Below are 20,301 nucleotides of genomic sequence, written 5' to 3'. Positions count from 1 at the left end.
CTAAAAAGATGATAATATATTTCATAAATAAAAATTTAATCAAAGTGGTAACCCGGTGCAACGCCCGGGCCGCACACTACTTATTATTAAAACTCAAGGCAAGGAGTATCATATCGACACGTGTCACTTTCTTTTTCTTATCAAGCCACGTCATCAAATTGCCACATAACCAATTACATATACATGTTAAATATGTGTATAATAAATTAATTGTATAATTAAATCAATTTTCATCACCTAAATAAAGTTTTGTAACCAGTTATATTTATTTTGGGCTCAATTTGAAAGAAGAATAATTACAATATTATTTTTAAATTACTTTGACCCATTTAATTTGTAACCTATATGTATTTTATAAAGTCATCCTTATAAATCAGACCAAGCAAGGAAATGATACACTAAACTGTCAAACACTCAAACCTCTTGGAGTCTTGGAGAAACATTTTACTAGGTAAGATAGTGTAAGGTGAGTATTTGTTTACTATATCTTATTTGGCATGTAATAGATACATTTTGCATCTTGGTTTGTATTTTACATGTATAATAAATCACCCCAAATTAATTATGGCTTATATATGTTTAATGCTATTATTTGTATTTTGGTTCAACGATTGTGTAATATGTATGACTTCCTATATTTGAATATGAGATTCCATTGATTGATTTGCTTTTTAGTCAAGTTAATATAAAAATATTCACTCAAACCTCTTGAGGTTAGTGTAAACTTCTTCATTATTCACTCTTATGCTAGGTAGTTAAATATTGATTTGATGGTTCATTTGTGCCTCCATAATTTAGAATGGTATTACATGTATTTTTTTTATTTTTTTTAAAAAAAAGGATATAATGCATGTTAATTAATTAGTTTACAGGTAATTGAATATGAAGAATTGCTACATATGTTTAACACCATTTAAAGAAAGATCAATGTTTTACAAGACCAATAAATTGACGCAAATAAGAAAGCATCATTACAAGAAAAAATAACAAATCACCCAAAGAAAGACAATTGCTAACTAATCAGTAATCAACAAGTGATAACTAATCAGCAATCAACAAAAGTTGAGTTTTGTTCAAGAATAAATTCCACTTTACCCGCCTTATTATTCAAAGAAAGACAACTAATAAAAACTGATTGGCGAAAAATCTCCTCGATATTCGAGATGACCAAGTCAAGCAAATGAACCTCCCTTGTTCATAAAAACATCATAATGTACTCCGTACAAATTGAAATCAAAACCAGTCATTTTCATAACATTATAAAAATATCTGGACTCACAAAATTTCCTTGCTTTTTATTGTTGTTTAGGTTTTGATATTGAAAGGTCACTACTCACTTAGTGTACCCACTCTATTCTTTATAATCATCGTTTCCACATTTTTTTTGTTCCATTCTTTTTTTTTTGTTGTTCCCTCTTTTCTCTTTCCTCTGCGATTCCTCTAAGGTCATTTTACTATTTCCTTTTTCTTTTTTTTTTTAATTCTATTTGTTCAATTATTTGTTTCTAATGATTATGATTTTGAAGTTTGATCATGTTTGATTTAAGTTATTTGTGTTGCTTTGAATCTGTTTATGTTTTTTAGAATTGTCTTATGTTTATAATTGGTTTTGATCATCTTTTGTTCATTTTAATTACTACCTTTGTTACAGGTTATGTGTAACGATTAGACATTTTCCCTGTCTGCTTTATGGCAAATCGTTGCACATATCCTGTAACGGAGGTAGTACTCTTGATATGTTTTGATTGTTAATTAAACTTTTTTTTTTTTTAAAGAAAGATCGTTAATCAAACTTGATCCTCTTTTTATGGACAGTTTCATGGTGTTTTGGTTTTTGATTTTTATATTATTATTTACATATGTTTACTTCTGAGTTTGTACATACTGTAGCTGATAATTTTGGTTTAAACAGTAATACAGTGTGATTGTAAGAAATTTAGTCACTTTAGCTCGCTACTCTTTCTGGCTCTAAAAGTTCTTCATATTTGACTGTTTTTGCGAGACAATTACCGTCAAAACAAGAATTATTAGAGACAGAGGGAGTAATTAACACTCGTTGTAGTTAATCAACTTCAATTTCAATATTATGGAATTAGTTATATGATGTGTGATTATATATTTGGTTATTTTGGAAATTGGCTTCTGATATGTACATTTAATTGAATTATACTCGCTTTTGTTGGTAATTTTGTTTTTATATGCTTACTTTGAGTATAACATACTCACTTTAAGTTGATAATTTTGATTAAAACAGCAATATAGTATGAATGTATGATTGTAAAAGAAATAGTCATTTTAGCTTGCTAATTTCTGTGTCTAAAAATTTTTCATGTTTGATTGTACAAAATTAATGTCTTGGCTATAGGATGAGTGATTATATTTTGGTAAAAATTGGCTCCGAATATGTACTTTTGATGTTGAATTATTGCTGCGACTATATGTTTAGAAACCTGTTGAAAATGAACAATATAATTGTGTTGTAACAAACACCATTTTTGAGGTGTAAATGGTGTTCCCTGACTTTAGGGGATCATTTTTTATAAAAGTAAAATTTCGCGGTGAAATTGATGATTTATGGATTTGATGTTAAAGAAATTTTTGGTTGTTGGTGTCTTTGAAGTCTGAGTTAATGTTCTGTAACTGCAGGTTGACGGTTCCTAAGTCGTTATGGGTAAGGAGAAGATTCATATTAGCTTGGTGGTCATTGGCCATGTCGACTCTGGTAAGTCGACAACAACTGGTCATTTGATCTATAAGCTTGGTGGTATTGACAAGCGTGTGATTGAGAGATTCGAGAAAGAAGCTTCTGAGATGAACAAGAGGTCCTTTAAGTATGCCTGGGTGCTTGACAAGCTTAAGGCTGAGCGTGAGCGTGGTATTACTATTGATATTGCCTTGTGGAAGTTCGAGACTAATAAGTACTACTGCACTGTCATTGATGCTCCTGGGCATCGCGACTTTATCAAGAACATGATTACTGGTACCTCCCAGGCTGACTGTGCTATCCTCATTATTGACTCCACCACTGGAGGTTTCGAGGCTGGTATCTCCAAGGATGGCCAGACCCGTGAGCATGCTCTTCTTGCCTTCACCCTTGGTGTCAGGCAAATGATTTGCTGCTGTAACAAGGTATATATGAATATTAATGATCATGTAATTTGGTATCTGAATTGGTTGATTCTGACTTTTAGGTTGTTTACTGTAACAGATGGATGCCACCACTCCTAAGTACTCCAAGGCTAGGTATGATGAAATTGTCAAGGAAGTCTCTTCATACCTCAAGAAGGTTGGATACAACCCTGATAAAATTCCATTTGTTCCTATCTCTGGGTTCGAGGGTGATAACATGATTGAGAGGTCCACCAACTTGGACTGGTACAAGGGGCCAACCCTTCTCGAGGCTTTAGACTTGATCAATGAGCCAAAAAGACCCTCAGACAAGCCTCTCCGTCTCCCACTTCAGGATGTCTACAAGATTGGAGGTATTGGAACTGTGCCTGTAGGGCGTGTTGAGACTGGTGTCTTGAAGCCTAATATGGTTGTTACCTTCGGTCCTTCTGGATTGACCACTGAGGTTAAATCTGTTGAAATGCACCATGAGTCTCTTCCAGAGGCTCTTCCTGGTGACAATGTTGGTTTCAACGTGAAGAACGTTTCTGTCAAGGATCTCAAGCGTGGTTATGTTGCTTCTGACTCCAAGAACGACCCTGCTAAAGGGGCAGCTAGCTTTACTGCACAGGTCATTATCATGAACCACCCTGGACAAATCGGAAATGGTTATGCTCCAGTGCTGGACTGCCACACCTCTCACATTGCTGTCAAGTTTTCTGAGCTTCTGACCAAGATTGACAGGCGATCTGGGAAGGAGCTCGAGAAAGAGCCTAAGTTCTTGAAGAATGGCGATGCTGGTATGGTTAAGATGATTCCCACCAAGCCCATGGTGGTGGAGACTTTTGCAGATTACTCCCCACTCGGTCGTTTTGCTGTGAGGGACATGAGGCAGACTGTTGCTGTTGGTGTCATTAAGAGTGTTGAGAAGAAGGACCCAACTGGTGCCAAGGTCACCAAGGCTGCCCTCAAGAAGAAATGAACAATGTCTGCATTATCCGCGGTATATGATTTCTATAGAGACTTGATAGTCTCAGTTAGTAGTGTTTATGTGCTTTGCTTTGGTCTTTATTTTGTTGATTGTAGAATAGTCTCATCACCAACATCAAACACCTATTCACAGAATTGGGTGCTTGATCGTCGGTGGTAAGGTTTTGATCTGCAATGCTAGTCTTTTTTCATATTTATAAACTATGTTTGCGAGAAAAACAATAGGATATCCTCTTACACAGGGGAATCCATAACGAATTTGAGTGTAAATGGAACTATGTTTCCATCTATTATGATTACGAATTAACGACATACGGAGTATAATTATATATTGTCCTACATAGCAAAACCGAAATAGCTAGAGGCTAGAAAATGGCTCAATTGTGAAGTAACATCAGCTCTTCGTGTTAAAACCTTGAACGTTAAGACTCCGTATGACCCAAGGAGATGCAGACTGCAAACCGAAAGCCTTTATAACACAGTCTATTCATAGCTATTAATTAAATACTCGTTAGTAAATACGGAGTACCAATTAGGCCTAAATTAATAAGCATATGATTAAACATCACAGCAAATACAAATTATCTAATCTTGATGAGCCAGACTCCGGTCATTGTACCCTGAATCATCACAAAAACAAAATCTTAGGCAACATTAATTGAATATTTATACACTACGTACATTTTCTTTTTTTGAAACATATACACTACGTACTTGTTATATCATATATTCATATCAGAGTATTAACAACTTATTAGAGAGTAAAACTTGCGAATTTCATAATCTGGACCCAAATCATAAACTGTTTACAATTAAACCAAATATTTCGAAATACATGAGAAACCCTGAATTGAAGAAACACAAGAGAAATATTTGATTGATTAACTTATGGAATAATAAAAATTAGGAAATTTTGTTTTTTACCACCTCACAAAAACACGAAAATTGCTTTTACCACCTCACAAAAAAAAAAAAGTTTTACTTTACCACCAGATAAATTTCCAAAAATTTGGTATTACCACCACTTAACTGATTCCGTTTAGGAATCCGTTAAGTGGGCCATAAAGCCACGTGTCGTGTTATTATTGGCCAAAAAAAGAAAAAAATTTAAAAAAATAAAGAAAAACCTAAAACTACCCAGCCACCACCACAACGCCACCTCCGCCCTCTCCCCAACCCAACACTGCCCTCCCCGAACCCACCACCGGCCTCGCACCACCAGCCCCAACCAACCTGAACCCTCCTCCTCCCTTTCGCGCAACCCCGTCGCCCTCGAAAACAACGAAACCCAAAACCCTCGTTCCCCAAAACAGCCACGAATCTGGCCACAAATAGCCGAAAGCGGCCGATTTTGGGGCTTAGTGGCCTTAACAGGCCTTTTAAGGCCGAATTCGTGGCCGTTTAGGGGGGGGACGAGGGTTTTGGGTTTGGTGGTTTTTAGGGGCGATATGGTTGTGGGAAAGGGAGGGGGAGGGTTCAGGTGGGTTGGGGCTGGTGGTGCGATGCGGGTGGTGGTTTTGGGGAGGGCTGTGGTGAGTTGGGGGGGAAGGCGGCGGTGGTGCGGGGGTGGCGCCTGGGGTAGTTTTAGGTTTTTTTTTATTTAATTTCTCTTTTTTTTAACAAATAAAATGCTGACACATGTTACTGTGGGCCACACGTAACGGAATTTTTGGATGGAAATCGTTATGTGGTGGTAAAACCTATCTTCGTGTTTTTTATGAGGTGGTAAAGTAAAACTTTTTTTTTTTGGAGGTGGTAAAAAACAAAATTTCCTAAAAATTAAAAAGCTTAAATCTTGTGAACGTTTTGGAGAGAGAAAGGGAGGATCGAGGATGGATGCTACGGAGTATAATGCGTCTTTGCTCTCTTGTGAATATTTGTTTTGTATGGAGACTCGTTGCTTCAGTTATTTATTTAATTTTTTCCCTCTAAATAAAATTATTATTATTAATTTTGTCACAAGGAGAAAATAATTTTAAAACTTAGATGTAAATTAGATGAGTTTCTTTTAATAAAATGGTTCCATTCACTCCTTGGAAATAAGATCCATCTTTTCGTGTTGTTCCCTCCGTTTCGCAATAGTAGACTTGGTTAATAGTTTAAGAAAATTATAGACTAAGCTTATACACTTATAATATAAAGTATTGTTAGTAAGTGATTAAAATAATTATATAAACAAAAAAAAAAAAAAAAAAAAAAAAAAAAGTAGTGTGGGTGTGGGTGCCTGGGTGGGGTTGATAGAAAAGAGAAATACTCCGTAATAAAATATTTGTGAAAGTAAGATTAGTGGAATAGAGAAACAGTAAAATAATAATGGGTCCTTTCTATATAGTGTTGCAAGTTGCAACTAATGTAAAACGGCCAAAAATAAAAAGTGTTACAACTAATGCGAAAGTGAGATTATGTCTTAATAATAAATTTTAACATATAACAGTAATAGCATGAGTATTATTTAAAATAAAAAATAAAAAAAAAAGCTCTAGTTTTAGATCAATAAAAAAAAAGTTCTAGTATAACGCAAAGTAAACTCATTGTTAGTATAAAACCCTTGAAGCAAAGTAAACGATTTGTTAGTTCCTGGACAAGCCAAAATGGGCCAAAAGGCCCAAAAAAAGGTTTTCAGGGTAACCTGATTCATCATGTCCAAATAAATAGAGCTCCAATCAGATTATTAACTCACTTGGATCAACAAATTCCTGCAAATACACTCCCAACACAAGAGCAAATGATATACACACGCACACAGGCTAAACAGCAGCTGCTCAAGGATTGAATCAACTAGGAAAATTTTGAAGGCAAATAAATTTCAAAGGAAAACATTTGTCGATGTCAATCAGCACATAATTCAGATAATCAGCACCATACAACAGTCATGACACTACAACTAAAAACGATACAATTGCAGAACCTCGATTGTCAAATGCCAAAATTCAGTCTTTACACCAATTTTAAAAGCTCATTGAAATCCTTCAAATATCAAAAACAGACAGCTCAAACAGCCTATTTCTTCTTCAAGGCAGCCTTGGTAACCTTGGCTCCAGTTGGATCCTTCTTCTCAACATTCTTGATGACACCAACAGCAACAGTCTGCCTCATGTCCCTCACGGCAAAACGACCAAGGGGTGGGTACTCTGCGAAAGTCTCCACCACCATAGGCTTGGTGGGAATCATCTTAACCATACCGGCGTCACCATTCTTCAAGAACTTAGGCTCCTTCTCAATCTCCTTACCTGAACGCCTGTCAATCTTGGTGACAAGCTCAGCAAACTTAACAGCAATGTGAGAAGTGTGGCAATCCAACACTGGAGCATAACCATTTCCAATCTGTCCTGGGTGGTTCATGATGATGACCTGAGCAGTGAAGTTAGCAGCTTCCTTAGCAGGGTCGTTCTTGGAGTCAGAAGCAACGAAACCACGCTTGAGATCCTTGACAGCAACATTCTTAACATTGAACCCAACATTGTCACCGGGAAGAGCCTCTGGAAGGGACTCGTGGTGCATCTCAACTGACTTAACTTCAGTGGTCAGTCCAGTGGGACCGAAGGTAACAAGCATACCAGGCTTCAACACACCAGTCTCAACACGTCCCACTGGCACCGTTCCAATACCTCCAATCTTGTACACATCCTGAAGTGGAAGACGGAGGGGTTTGTCTGAGGGCCTCTTTGGCTCGTTGATCAAGTCAAGAGCCTCAAGAAGGGTTGGTCCCTTGTACCAGTCAAGGTTGGTAGACCTCTCAATCATGTTGTCACCCTCAAACCCGGAGATGGGAACGAATGGGATTTTGTCTGGGTTGTAACCAACCTTCTTGAGGTATGAGGAGACTTCCTTGACGATTTCTTCGTACCTTCCCTTTGAGTACTTGGGGGTGGTGGCATCCATCTATTTCAGAAACAGGACATGATTAGAATAGCACAAACAAGGAAAACAAAAACAAACTCCAACAAATATCAGAGGACTAAACATATTGCAGGACTACACAACAGTTTTAGATTATACCTTGTTACAACAACAGATCATTTGCTTGACACCAAGGGTGAAGGCAAGAAGAGCGTGCTCACGGGTCTGACCATCCTTGGAGATACCAGCCTCAAATCCTCCAGTGGTGGAGTCAATAATGAGGATAGCACAATCAGCCTGGGAGGTACCAGTAATCATGTTCTTGATAAAGTCACGATGTCCGGGGGCATCAATGACGGTACAGTAGTACTTGTTGGTCTCAAACTTCCACAAGGCAATATCAATGGTAATACCACGCTCACGCTCGGCCTTAAGTTTGTCGAGCACCCATGCATACTTGAAGGACCTCTTGTTCATCTCAGCAGCTTCCTTCTCGAATCTCTCGATCACACGCTTGTCAATACCACCAAGCTTGTAGATCAAATGACCAGTGGTGGTCGACTTTCCAGAGTCGACGTGGCCAATGACCACCAAACTGATATGAATCTTTTCCTTACCCATATTGACTTATAGAGTATAAACTGAAAAATCAAAGATCATTGAGTTAACAATCAAATAAAATACAACAAATCAAATGACCACATCGCATCCAAACGAAATAAAGGACACTCCACATCTGACACCTCAAGTTCAATCACTATGCATATAATTTTTACAACATTGTGACACAAATTCTGTTATTTACAAATTCCATCCCACCAAATTGCCATTGCATATCAGCAATTCAGCAAGCCTACTCACAGATAAACGGTCACTTCACAATCAACATTGAATCAATATCATTTATTCAATACTTCCATCAGACAACAGGTAGCAAGCACTTTATCTTACACAGGTTTTTTATCACTACGCCTAATACTTACGGTACTGGCAGACATGAACAAATTATTACACACTAAAACAAAAACTAAAAAGTCAAAAAAAAAAAAAAAAAAAAAACCTAAATCATGAAATTCTTAAACCTTTAAGTCAAATCAGTAATCAGGTAATGCATTATAATCAATTAATGAATCAAGATCACAGGATTCGGACTCCATGAAATTCTTAAACTTTAAATCATGTTCATCAGCTAAACACATGAAATACTTAAAACTCTGTTATAAATCTTTAATCATAAATCATTTTATCCAATTTTTCAATTCAACAATCCAATAACTTCGATATACGAGGATTCATATAAAAATGAAGCAATCAATCCACGAAACATGAACTAAAAAAAGCATAAAAATCGTAAAACAATCTAAAATCCCAATAATCAAGCATCATAACATGAAAAAATTCATCAATTAATCTACTTCATCAGATCTGAACCAAAAACCAATCAAATTACAGAACAAAATCAATTGCAAAAAACAGTCAAACCAAAATCAATACACAAGCAAAGAACAAAATCAATTGCAAAACAAACAATAAGCTGATAAAATTGAAATAAGAGAAAGAAAAAAGAGGAGAGAGAAAATGCAAACCTGAGAAAGAATTGGAAAAACCCTAGCCGCAGAAGAGAAGAGAGAGAAATGAAGAGAGGAAGAAAGTTAGGGTTTGAGAGAGGTTTTATAGTGCAGCTAAAAGTTGAAGAAGAGTGAATAGTGAGGTGTAAAGAACGAAGTTTAACGGAAAACTTCTGACCACGTTGTGTTGTTGGCTCGCGTCAATAAATTTAAAATATTGTTGTCGGGTCTCCCTTTTGAGGTTTGATTCCCTCGTTTCGATCCGAATTATCGGGTATGTGACCACTTTTTTTTATAGTTTTCAAGCGGATATACCGAGTAAATACCACTTCTTTAATACGAGTACACTTTTTTAATACGAGTATACTCTTGTAGAGGTGTTAAAAATTGACCGGATTGTCTCGATTTGGTCTGATCTAAAAAAAATATTCAACCAATATTTAACTCGCTAGCATGGACATAATTAATTGGCATGACCTAATATTAAAAAAGACTCGATTTGACCCGATCTAATTTAACCCGACTCAAGTAAACTACTTCTTTTGTTTCTTTTGTAATTACAACACACCTTTTTGGCAAGTTAATTGAGGAAGTGAGTAGACTAGGTTTACGGGCGGAGTAAGTTATAAAATTTAAATTGTACTCGTAACAACTTATCACTTTCTTCTTATTGGTGGTAAAATGTTGTAAATTAAATTGTCCATTTATCTAGTCTAATGTCTTTCTTAAAGTGCGTACCAATATGGTGTGTTGCAAATAAATTAAAACTTGAGAGCCCAATCTAAATTTGATATAGATACACACTTGACCTATACCCAAATAGTGGTAAATTTAGTGATTTGTAACCTGAATCGAATTTGACCGGATATTAATCGACAATGACCGAACTTGGTATTCTACGACCATAACTTGAGCCTGCACCTGAGGACAGTGAATTGACCCAACATCACAATGAAAAGGACCCAAATTGGCACCCGACTACTCCCAGCCAAGATTACTCCCAGCCAAACACGCTTAACTGAAAAGTATTCTTAGTATATGAGCTCTTATAAAGAAAGATGCATGTTGGTATGAGTAGTATATTAAGGGGTCGTTTGGTTCGCACGGGGGAATCGGAATGGAATGAACAAAGGGAAAGACAAGGAATGGAATGTAAATCCCCTAATTTTGGGGTGTTGTTTGTTTTAAATAACAAAGGAATGGAATGAATTAAAGGCCACCAGTCCAACCACCTTCACACCACCACATCACCACCTTCATCCCTACCAACACCATTGGAAAACCTACCCTGACCACCGCCGCCCCTCCCCTGACCACCGCTGACCCTCCCCCGAGCCTCGCCGCCCTCCCCTCCCCCAAAAACACCACCCCTAGCCCCGCAAAACCCGATCGTTGTTTACCATCGCTGCTTCTTCTTCTGCTGCTGTTTACCATCGCTCCCGCCCCGATCTCCCTCGACCCCGAAAACCGCCGCCCAACCCTCCCACCATTACAAAGGTGGCTGGGCGGCATTGGGTGGAGGAGATTTGGTGGATTCAACGGCGGGAACGATGCTAACAGCAACAGAAGTCGATTCCGATCTCATCCATTTTTCGTTCCTTTGTAATTCGTTTCCGTCAAGTCTGCCGCCGAGGGAGATCGGGTTTTGCTCGGGGTCAAGGGAGATCGGATTTTGCGGGGCTAAGGGTCGAGGGAGATCGGGTTTTGCGGTGCTAAGGGCGATGTTTTCGGGGAGGGGAGGGCGGCGAGGCTCAGGGGAGGGGTGGCGGTGGTCAGGGTAGGGGCGGCGATGGTCTGGGCTGGTTTTCCGGTGGTGTTGGTAGGTGTGAAGGTGGTGATGTGATGGTGTGAAGGTGGGTAGGGAAAGGGAATGGGAAATTCTAGGGGGGTAGGGAATGGAGTTGGAAGGATTTGGGGTAATGAGGAGGGTAAAGGAAATGATTAAAAGTGTAAAACAAACATCAACAAAGGGAAATAAATCAGTTGATTCCCATTCCCTTTACTGATTACCCCCAACCAAACGACCCCTAAGTTTCTTTACAGCAATCGTGAGGGGTATTACAAGGGGAGATATGGAGCAACGGATTAAGATTTTGGAGAACCGGATGAACGCCCAGAGACTTTGGAATGTAGAATTTTCCAAAAAAAATGGATGAGAAATTTGGGAAAATTGATGGGAAGTTCAATGAATTGATTAAACTATTCGTTGTACAACAAGCCAAATGCATAAAGTCTAGCTTATTTCGGAGGATAGTCCTAGTTCATCCCCATCATCTTTGTCCAAGAGTTCAAATTCTATAAATATCAGATAGAAACAATATGAGCAGGCCTTTAAGCATGAACCCTAAAATCAAAGTTCCTAAGTTTGATAGTAGTAATGAATCAATTTGGGTAAAAGAAAATGCTTCAAGTATTTCAGTTTGTGTAAAATTCATATCGAAACAATGGGTTGATCGATTTGGCTTCATTGAATATGATTAACAAAGCTTAAACATGGGTAATGAATTACTTGTATGATAGGAGAACTATGGTGATTGATTGGAATGATTTTGTGACTGATCTAAACGCTAGATTTAAAGAAAATAACTTAAATGTTGTTGAACAGTTTAGTAAGTTGCAACAAGATGGTTCATTAGAGGATTACATAGATAACTTTGAGAGTGCAAAATCTATGTTGATGGGTAGTCATGTATTGGTTTAATAAGTATGTTCTTGATAGTTTTATAAGTGGTCCTAAACCCTGTGTTAAGCCATTTGAAAAGTTTTCAAGCCTGCTACCATTTCCCAAGTTGTTTAATTTGCTAGGTTACATGATGAATCTTTGAGTTAAGGGTCCTTTGTATCGTTATTGATGCTATAGATGAGATATAGTGAACTGAACCTTGTAACTATGTGAATGCACTCTCTAGTAACTAAAATTTCCATAACATGAGAGTAGTAGGGATGGTGCGTGGGAGGAAAACCTTTACATATTTTGCTTGACTCAGGGAGTACTCATAACTTTATGGAGTTGGAACTAGCTAAAAACCTGAGATGTCAGTTAGAAAGTTGTGATAGTGGCAGGTGGTAACCATCTGGTGTGTCAGCATAAGTGTAGTGAGTTCAAGTGGGTCATGAATAAAGTCGAGTTTTCAGAGGTAATGTTATAGCTTTGGGAAGTTGTGATATGGTACTTAGAATTCAATGGCTAACTACTCTGCTGGGACAAAATAACTTGGGATTTTAAGAAGCTATATATAAATTTTGTCTTGGATGGGAATCTCTATACTTTGCACGGTATTCCACCAAAGAACGTGAAAGCTATTAAGGATGGCATACCAGATAAAATCTTAGAATCTGCTGCTTAGTGTTTATTATAAGTGGTGGACAGATCCATGAATCAGGGAATGGAGTGTTTGCAGACTAAACAAGATCAGTGTTCAAATAAGCAGTTGATGTTGCTAAAAGAAAAGTTCTAACACTAGTAGAAAAATGGTAATTGGCACCAATCCTAGCAATAGCCACCGGTTTTTAAAAACCGGTGGAAAAAAAATGGGGAAAATAAGTGGGATTTTAAGGGAAGAGTATTGCCATCGGTTCAAACCGAACCGGTGGGAAAAATATTAATCCCACCGGTTTTGAACCGGTGGCAAAAGTTAAAAAAAAAAAAAACAAAAGCCCCCCTTTATAACCCATAACCCTAACCTCCTTTTCTCCCCGCCTCCTTCATTCCTCCTCTCCCTTCTCTCTCCTCTCGTCTGACTCCTCTCTCCCTTCGATACTCTCTCTTCGATCTCCCCTCTCCTCTCATCTGATCTCTTTTTCTTTCCCTTCGATCTCCTCTTCGATCTCTCTTTTCGATCTCCTTTCTCCTTTTTTCTCTCTTCGATCTCTCTTTTCGATCTTCTTTCATCTCCGCAACAACAACAACACCACCGCTGCAAAGCTACCACCACCACCGCAAAATCACCACCATAAATTTCGACATCAACAACAATTTCCTCATTTTTTTGCACTTTCTCTCCCCTCGTGATGAAATTAAAGGTTTTCAGGTCAAATTCGACCATAAAAACTCCAGAGATCTGGAGTTTTCATGGTCAAATTCGACCTTTTAACCCAAATTCAAGCTAATTTCGGGGGTTTTTGGTGGAATTCTAGGTAAGTTCTATTTTTTTTTCTCACTCTTATTTTGTTTTTTGAGATTTTTGGTGGAATTCGGAGGTTTGAGGTTAGTGTTTCTGGGTTAGCTTTGCGTTTTGGTTCACTTATTCATGTTAGATCTGTAATTTCGAAATTGTTGCTTGAATTTGGTTGTGCGCTGGTGGTTGTGGTTTAATTTGGTTGTTGGTGGTTGTGGGTTAATTTGGTGATTCAATTATTAAAACACCATTTTTTTTATTTTTCGGTCACCTTTCTTTGTCTTCCAGATCTCATAGTAATTAGATACCACATGCACTTTTAAAATTTCTTTATTTTTCCGGGTTTATTGATTTCGAAGCTTGCATGAGTTTCTTGTGTTTTTTTTTTATTATTATTTTTTCGCATGCATATTGTGAGATTAATTAATTTTGGTGTTTTAATTGATGCAGGTATTAGTTTATGACTCCACATAAAAGAATCAAGATTTTGATGTTGTAGTTTTTGATTGGAAAAATTGAAAAGAATAATCCCACCTTTGCTCAACATGCTCAAAACAAGCCAACCTTTGAGTATTCTGGGAACAAGCCAACCTTTGCTCCCTATTTTCTCAAAACAAGCCTTTGACCGGTTTTATAATTTGGTAACCGGTTTTGTCACCTTCGGTTAATAGCTTAAATAATTAAAAAAAAAAGCTATCTCCTTCCTCCTGCTCAGCCCCCACCACCACCATAGCTACCCCTTTCCCGCCGACCGACCCATCACCAGCAATCAACAAAGCCGCACAACCACCGAGCCTTGACCAATTAACCATAACCAGAAGCCCCACATCGACCACCGCTTCCAGCAGCCGCCCATCAGATCACCACGCATCTAGCAACAGCTTGCCACCAAGCCACCACTAGAAATCACCAAAGCCATACAACCCCAACAATCACTAAGCCTCGACCACAACCAGCATCCCCACACCGACCTCCAACCACCGCACCTAGCAGGCTAGAAGCCGCAACAAATACCATTAAAATCACAACAACTATTTTGCTAGGAAGCAATTAAACCATCAAAATAGGGATGAATTTCTGGCGTCGTTTAATAACCATAGGAAGTTAAGTGATGCGTTAATGGCTTAGTGATTTCAATAGGGTGGGGCGCAATGCTAGTGAGGATGGTTTCGGTAATGGGGGGTTTAGGTTTTAGGGATGTTTCAAGGGTGGGGGTGCTTGGTTTAAGGTGGTCGAGCAAGGGTTGGTTTAGGGTGGCTCCTCTATTTTAGGGTGTTGTGATTAATTGAGGTTGATGGTGGTTGGAGATGAAAAGTGACAGTGGTGGCACTACACCAAAAACTAGAATAAAAAACGCAAGTGTTTCGGGGGTTTTTGTCCCTTGGGAGAGTTACAACACTGAGACTGGATTCAACAAAGGACGCCTGCACCTGCAAAGCAAACGGACCGCCGGATGGTCGGTGGTCCGCCTCCGAAGATTAAGTTAGTAAGTGTTCGGTAATAAAACATGCGGAAGTAAAGTTTATCTGCTCGGATTCCAAGCTCAGGTAAAGTGCTGTGTGTTCCTTGAAAACGACAGCTCTGTGGTAAGTGACGTGTTGTCTCGTATTGCGTGTATATTCTCTGTTCCGTCATAAATGGAAGAATGTCCCTATTTATAGGGTCCTTTTGGAAAGTGTGCCCCTCCTAGGATCTGGTGACCTAGGAATTAGGCCACGCCGCTTTTTAAGGGCCCCTTGGGATTTGGGCCTTGAAAGCCGCCAATCCCAGGGGGCAATATCTGCTCGACACGTGTCACCATCTGGATGGTCCAACTAAGTGCCTCTTCCAGTGACACGTGTCATGCTCTGATTAGGCCACTTGGCAGGGTATAAAATACCCAAATCATTTGCCCCTCACAGGGGTCACGTGTATTACACGTGGCACCTGTGATAGGCGTCAGTATCCGAGTGGTCGGATTCAAAAAGTTACTGTTAGAGGGAAAATTTTTAGGGTTTTACCCCCCTATAAATAGTAAGGTTTGACCCCCCCCCCCTTTAGATTCACACCTTTGCGAATCTTTGGAGAATCTTGGACTTTTTGACTTAAAGAATCTCAAAATTCCCTAAGTGTTTTAACTTTTCAAGCATCCGACACCCGGCTAACTGTCCGACCGCTCTTCAGCCAACCAAGCGTCTTTCACCCTTCTTCTAAAGGTAACGCCTGTTTTTTCTTCATTTTCTCTTTTTTTTTTCTTTTTTTCGAAAAAATGGTTTCCCAATCGCATGCGGCACGGCATAGGATAGTGATCAGCCGGTCACCGGGGACGGCTGAATCTAGAACTAGTAGTGCCGAATGCTTGGCCAAAGACCCTGCTTTGCGAACTTCTCCGAATCCGACCGTTTCCGTGTCTGTGCAGGACACTATGGCCAGAACCAAAAGAACAACAAGACAATATAGCTTCGATGGAACTTTCTACCATTCGGATGGGTCGACTGTATATTCAGACGACTCAATAAGAGTACCTCGAAGTGAGGTGTCGGAGCATCCTAACAGCCCTTCTTATCTTCCTCCAACCCCCCTATTACCATTCGCCCACATCTAGTGGGACTCACAATGATGGAATCCTGGAGGAGGCGGATGAACAATATCAACCCGGGCCTTCTGGACAGGCGCCGGAAGAGAGTCTGGGGGAGGACCCCGCTGGCACCAGTCGGCGGTCCCCTAGTTCTGATGAGAGCCCTGATGACAAGTCGGCCTCGTCATCTTCTTCAGAGAACGCCTCCATAACTTCGGAGGAGGCAAGAACAAAAATAGATTCTGCTAGGGAGTCCCTGGCAGTGGATAAGGGGGAAAGCTGGGCCGAGCCGAGCGCTTCCAGGCGCTTGGAGAGAGCCCCCTACTATCATCATGTTCCGCACAGCAGGCGGAACTCCATGGAATCCGGCCTTGCCAATTTTAGGCGCAAGGTCGTTCTAGGCTATGGCTATACTTTGTCGGTCCCTAACAAGGACGACACCATTACCTGGCCGAGCCTGGCCAGCTATGAGGACAGAGCATTCGGCTGCTATGAAGCGGCCTTCCAAGCTGGTCTCCGCTTCCCTCTCCATCCGGCCGTGGAGAGGATCTTGGATGGATACCAACTGGGTATCTAGCAACTTGTACCCAACTCCTGGATTAATATTCTGGGGTACGTTGCCGCCTGTGAGATGCTGCAGGTGGAGGCGAGCTTTGAAGAGTTCGCCCACATGCACTATCTGAGCAGGGCGCCTGCTAGGGGCGGTGAGGGCTGGTACACCTTGACCACTTGCAAGGGGTACATGATGGTTGTTGGCAAAGAGAACAAGTGGAAAGACTGGAGGACTAAGTTTTACATAGTCAAGTCTGCCGATAGCCGCCTGAACCAAAAGTATAACAGGTGGAATAAGAATCCACCTCTCCTAGCAGGCAGGAGTGCATTGCCGCCTCTTCCTAGGCGGGCAAAGGAGGAGATCATGGACAAAGGGTTGTTTACCGTGTCCATGAGGACGAATGATGAGGGGGACAAGGAGGTCACCCCTCAATGCTATCTCCCTTTGTACAAATGGTTTGAGGAGGGAACGTTCTTAGCCGCCTGTGGGCTAAGCTCTGAAATGCCGAGAGGTAGCCGGCCGTCTGTTTAATATGCAATTTCATTTTGCTTTCCAATACTTGTTTGATGGTGCTAACACTTGTTCATTTTTGCAGACAAAGCAATGGAGAAGCTCTTGGCCTCAAGGAAGCCGGCTGTATCTGCTGCTCGATACAGATCAAATGTCCTAAATAGGGCAGAGGCAACCACCCACATCAAGGTGGATGAGCAGAAAACTGGCGGCACCCCCAAGGTGAGAACTTGTTATACTTACCATTTCTGACTAATGCTAAATTTGACCGAATGATTTCCGACTTGTTTTATCTTGTGTTGATGTAGGGTGCCCCTACCAAATCTCCCTCAAAACCATCCGACCCTAAAATCCAAAAGACAAGGGTGGGTGATGTGAGCGCATCCGGCAAGGGCGGCCGGAAGCACATTGCTCAGAAGCCCAAGAGAGGCCTAGACGCCTCTTCTCTCGAAGCTGATAGGGGGATCAGCAAACCGGATGTCCAGAGGACATCGAAGGGTGGCTTCAAGCAACCCACCACTGCTGTCGGCTCAGCAGGAGAGAGGAGGAGTCTGGGGAAAGAGGAGGAACCACAGGACGACGGTAAAAACCATTCGCCTTTTTTGTTCTTCCATTTAGATGTATTTGCGTTATTTTTCTAACTCTCTTTCCTTCTCAGTCCCTGTGCAGAGGCCGACTGTAATCCAGATGGCCAAGTCCATGCTGAGGGTGGTTGATCTTGACGACAAAGCGTCTGTCAGAGGGGTCGGCACTCTGGACTTGGATGGCATCTTGGGGAACCTCTGCGAGGTATGAGTCTTAACTTAAGCAATTCTTCTCTCTTTTTTTTTTTTTTTTTCTCAAGTCTTTATCCGCCTGGTTTTAACCATTCGGCTCTTTTTACAGGCCATGCTGCGCGTCCAAGGGCTCAGGCAACCCCTCAAGGACAAGTCCAAAGAGGTAACAGCCGCTAAAGCTCGGGCCGAGTCCGCCTTGGATCGAGCTCAATTTGATATTGCTCAAAATGAGCTTCTGACGCTTGATATGATGTATTCGCAAGCGGAAGCCAATATGCAGGTGAAGAAGGATCTGGACTCGGCCCGCCTGCACATCACTTCCCTTAAGAAAGAAATCACAAGTCTTAAGGAGAAGCTCGAGCCTCTTCAGGATGCCAAGGAAGAGGCCGAGAGAGCCAAGCAGAGGGTGGGCCGCTTGGAGCAGCGCCTCACCAACCAGGAGCATCAGCTGAAGACCAAGTTTGAGTCCGTAGCTGAACAAGAGAGAGAAGCTCTTGTTAAGAAAATGATGAGCGACTATGATTCCATCATGTGGGACACTTGGGCGGCTGTGCAGCCGGACTCGGACTATCAGACTTGGAAATCCAAGTTTGATGAAGCCAGCAAAGCATTCGACGCTCGCCTTCTTGACGAGGCTGAGAATGAGGCTAGGGCTGCTGTTGAGGCCGAGGAAAGCTCTGGGTCCGACTCTTCTAGGGAGTCGTCCTCTGGTGGAGAGGAGGAAGATCAGGTGGAGGAACGAGAGAAAAATGATGAAGAGCAGCCGAAGGGCAACAGGCCGGCTGCCAATGAAGAGACTCTCCCCTGATCACTTAAGCTTTTTATTTTTTCTGCGACCGAATGGCCATGTACTTGCTTTTTCGGCCTGTGTGCCGAGTATTGATGTTTCTTTACCGACCGAGGGGTCGGGTACTTTGACAATTTCTCTGGCTTTGCCAGAAAACAATCTTAACCAGTCGTCTGATGGCGATTGGTCTTTTTAATTTTAAATCATTCGGCCATTTGGCTGAAGTTATTCATATTGTTGTCCTTTGCATTTTTGAATATTTCATTGCATGTTTTTGGCCAAGTATTATAACCTGTATACCATGCGAATGTTCTTGCCCCTGGACGGATGTCGAGTGGTTTCGGTTTATTGGATTGATTGACTTAGAAATTATTGATACTTAGAAGAGTATTCATGGTTTCTAAGTCAATCAATCACTATGGTGATTGCCCCAAACCACTCGGCAGACGTCCATCCAGAATTGGCAACTTAAAGTTTTCATTCGGCCATTGGCTCAAACAAAACTCAAATTTCCAACTTAGCAAATTTGCTAGGGGAAAACTTCCGCCTGTTTTGCCCCGTGAGCTAAAAACAGGCGCATCCGGCCATAGGCCTCTTTGAGATAAGATAAGTTTATAACTTAGCAAATGGTCTTTAAAAAGAATTGTCCGCCTGTCTTGCCCCAAAAGCAAAGAACAGGCGTCATCCGGTCAAAAGCCTCATTAGGTGCTTAAGTAGTTAACTTGTATATTAACAAGAATGTTCCGCCTGCTTTGCCCCTGGGCAAAAACAGGCGCATCCGGCGTAATGCCTCTTTAGCCTCTACTTGTGAAACAGTGACCATTTTCGAGCTGTGCTAGAACAGTTAGAAAATTCAGGCCTTTTAGATTTCACTTTCGATTAAAACAAATGACTGCGAATGCTGCCTTAGCATTCGGTAGGGCCGCTTGTTATATTTGTAGAGCAATGTGCCACCCAAATGGGAGATGCTTCTCCTCAACGAATTCGCCCGAATGGACGTCGCTGGTTATCTGACTCATGTTGGAGCAGACGGTCATACTCATGTTGGAGCAGACTGTGACCATTCGGTCTCTTTTGTTTATTAATATCCGGCCATGGGCCTCATCATTATTTTATCTGGCCTTAAGCCTCTTAAATAGTTGAGTAAATATTTGTTAAGTGTCGATATTAACTTAATGAATTTCGTAGGAACGATTGTTCTAAAGCAATCGGCTCCTTCAGAAGGATTGGGGCGTCTGCTGTTGGGACAGACGCTTTCCAAACGCATTGGCCGTCTGTACTTTGTACAGGCGACACTAAGAAACTTAAATAAAAAGACAAGTTAGGAAATGAAGGCATATTCTCATTAACAAAACTTGAGATAACAAAATTGAAGTCTTTACATTCGTACTTAGAAGTAGTACTTTTTCAAGTTGTCTACATTCCAAGTTCTAGGCAGCTGCTTGCCGTCTGGGTCTCCCAGGCGGTAGGTGCCGTCTTTTACTTCCTCATAGA

The 20,301-nt window shown here is 40.7% G+C and overlaps 2 protein-coding genes and 1 pseudogene across 2 annotated transcripts; 2 read left to right on the top strand and 1 right to left on the bottom strand.

Moving 5' to 3' along the window:
* The window catches only part of LOC145643130 (uncharacterized), a 313,811-nt pseudogene that overhangs the window by 205,942 nt on the left and 87,568 nt on the right, over nucleotides 1-20,301 (top strand).
* On the top strand, nucleotides 1,292-4,408 carry LOC145641936 (elongation factor 1-alpha-like). The gene is made up of 3 exons (XM_081692966.1): nucleotides 1,292-1,445; nucleotides 2,647-3,129; nucleotides 3,209-4,408. The coding sequence occupies exons 2-3, from the start codon at nucleotides 2,668-2,670 to the stop codon at nucleotides 4,088-4,090; spliced, it is 1,344 nt and encodes a 447-aa protein (XP_081549092.1). The 5' UTR covers nucleotides 1,292-1,445; nucleotides 2,647-2,667; the 3' UTR covers nucleotides 4,091-4,408.
* LOC145641935 (elongation factor 1-alpha) lies at nucleotides 6,868-9,682 on the bottom strand. The gene is made up of 3 exons (XM_081692965.1): nucleotides 9,525-9,682; nucleotides 8,098-8,579; nucleotides 6,868-7,980 (listed from the first exon to the last, which is right to left on the bottom strand). The coding sequence occupies exons 2-3, from the start codon at nucleotides 8,557-8,559 to the stop codon at nucleotides 7,099-7,101; spliced, it is 1,344 nt and encodes a 447-aa protein (XP_081549091.1). The 5' UTR covers nucleotides 8,560-8,579; nucleotides 9,525-9,682; the 3' UTR covers nucleotides 6,868-7,098.

This window comes from Chenopodium album, chromosome 8 (assembly GCF_948465745.1).
Source record: "Chenopodium album chromosome 8, dcCheAlbu1.1, whole genome shotgun sequence".
In the NCBI taxonomy this organism is placed as follows: Eukaryota; Viridiplantae; Streptophyta; class Magnoliopsida; order Caryophyllales; family Amaranthaceae; genus Chenopodium; species Chenopodium album.
This window is presented reverse-complemented; position numbering and strand designations above follow the sequence as displayed.

What these genes read in the sequence shown, in the direction of transcription:
- LOC145641936 (XM_081692966.1), top strand. Translation starts at nt 2,668, where the DNA reads ATGGGTAAGGAGAAGATTCATATTAGCTTGGTGGTCATTGGCCATGTC. An exon ending in TGATTTGCTGCTGTAACAAG is followed by an intron (nt 3,130 to 3,208) that starts GTATATATGAAT and finishes TTACTGTAACAG; the next exon opens with ATGGATGCCACCACTCCTAA.
- LOC145641935 (XM_081692965.1), bottom strand. Translation starts at nt 8,559, where the DNA reads ATGGGTAAGGAAAAGATTCATATCAGTTTGGTGGTCATTGGCCACGTC. An exon ending in TGATCTGTTGTTGTAACAAG is followed by an intron (nt 7,981 to 8,097) that starts GTATAATCTAAA and finishes TTTCTGAAATAG; the next exon opens with ATGGATGCCACCACCCCCAA.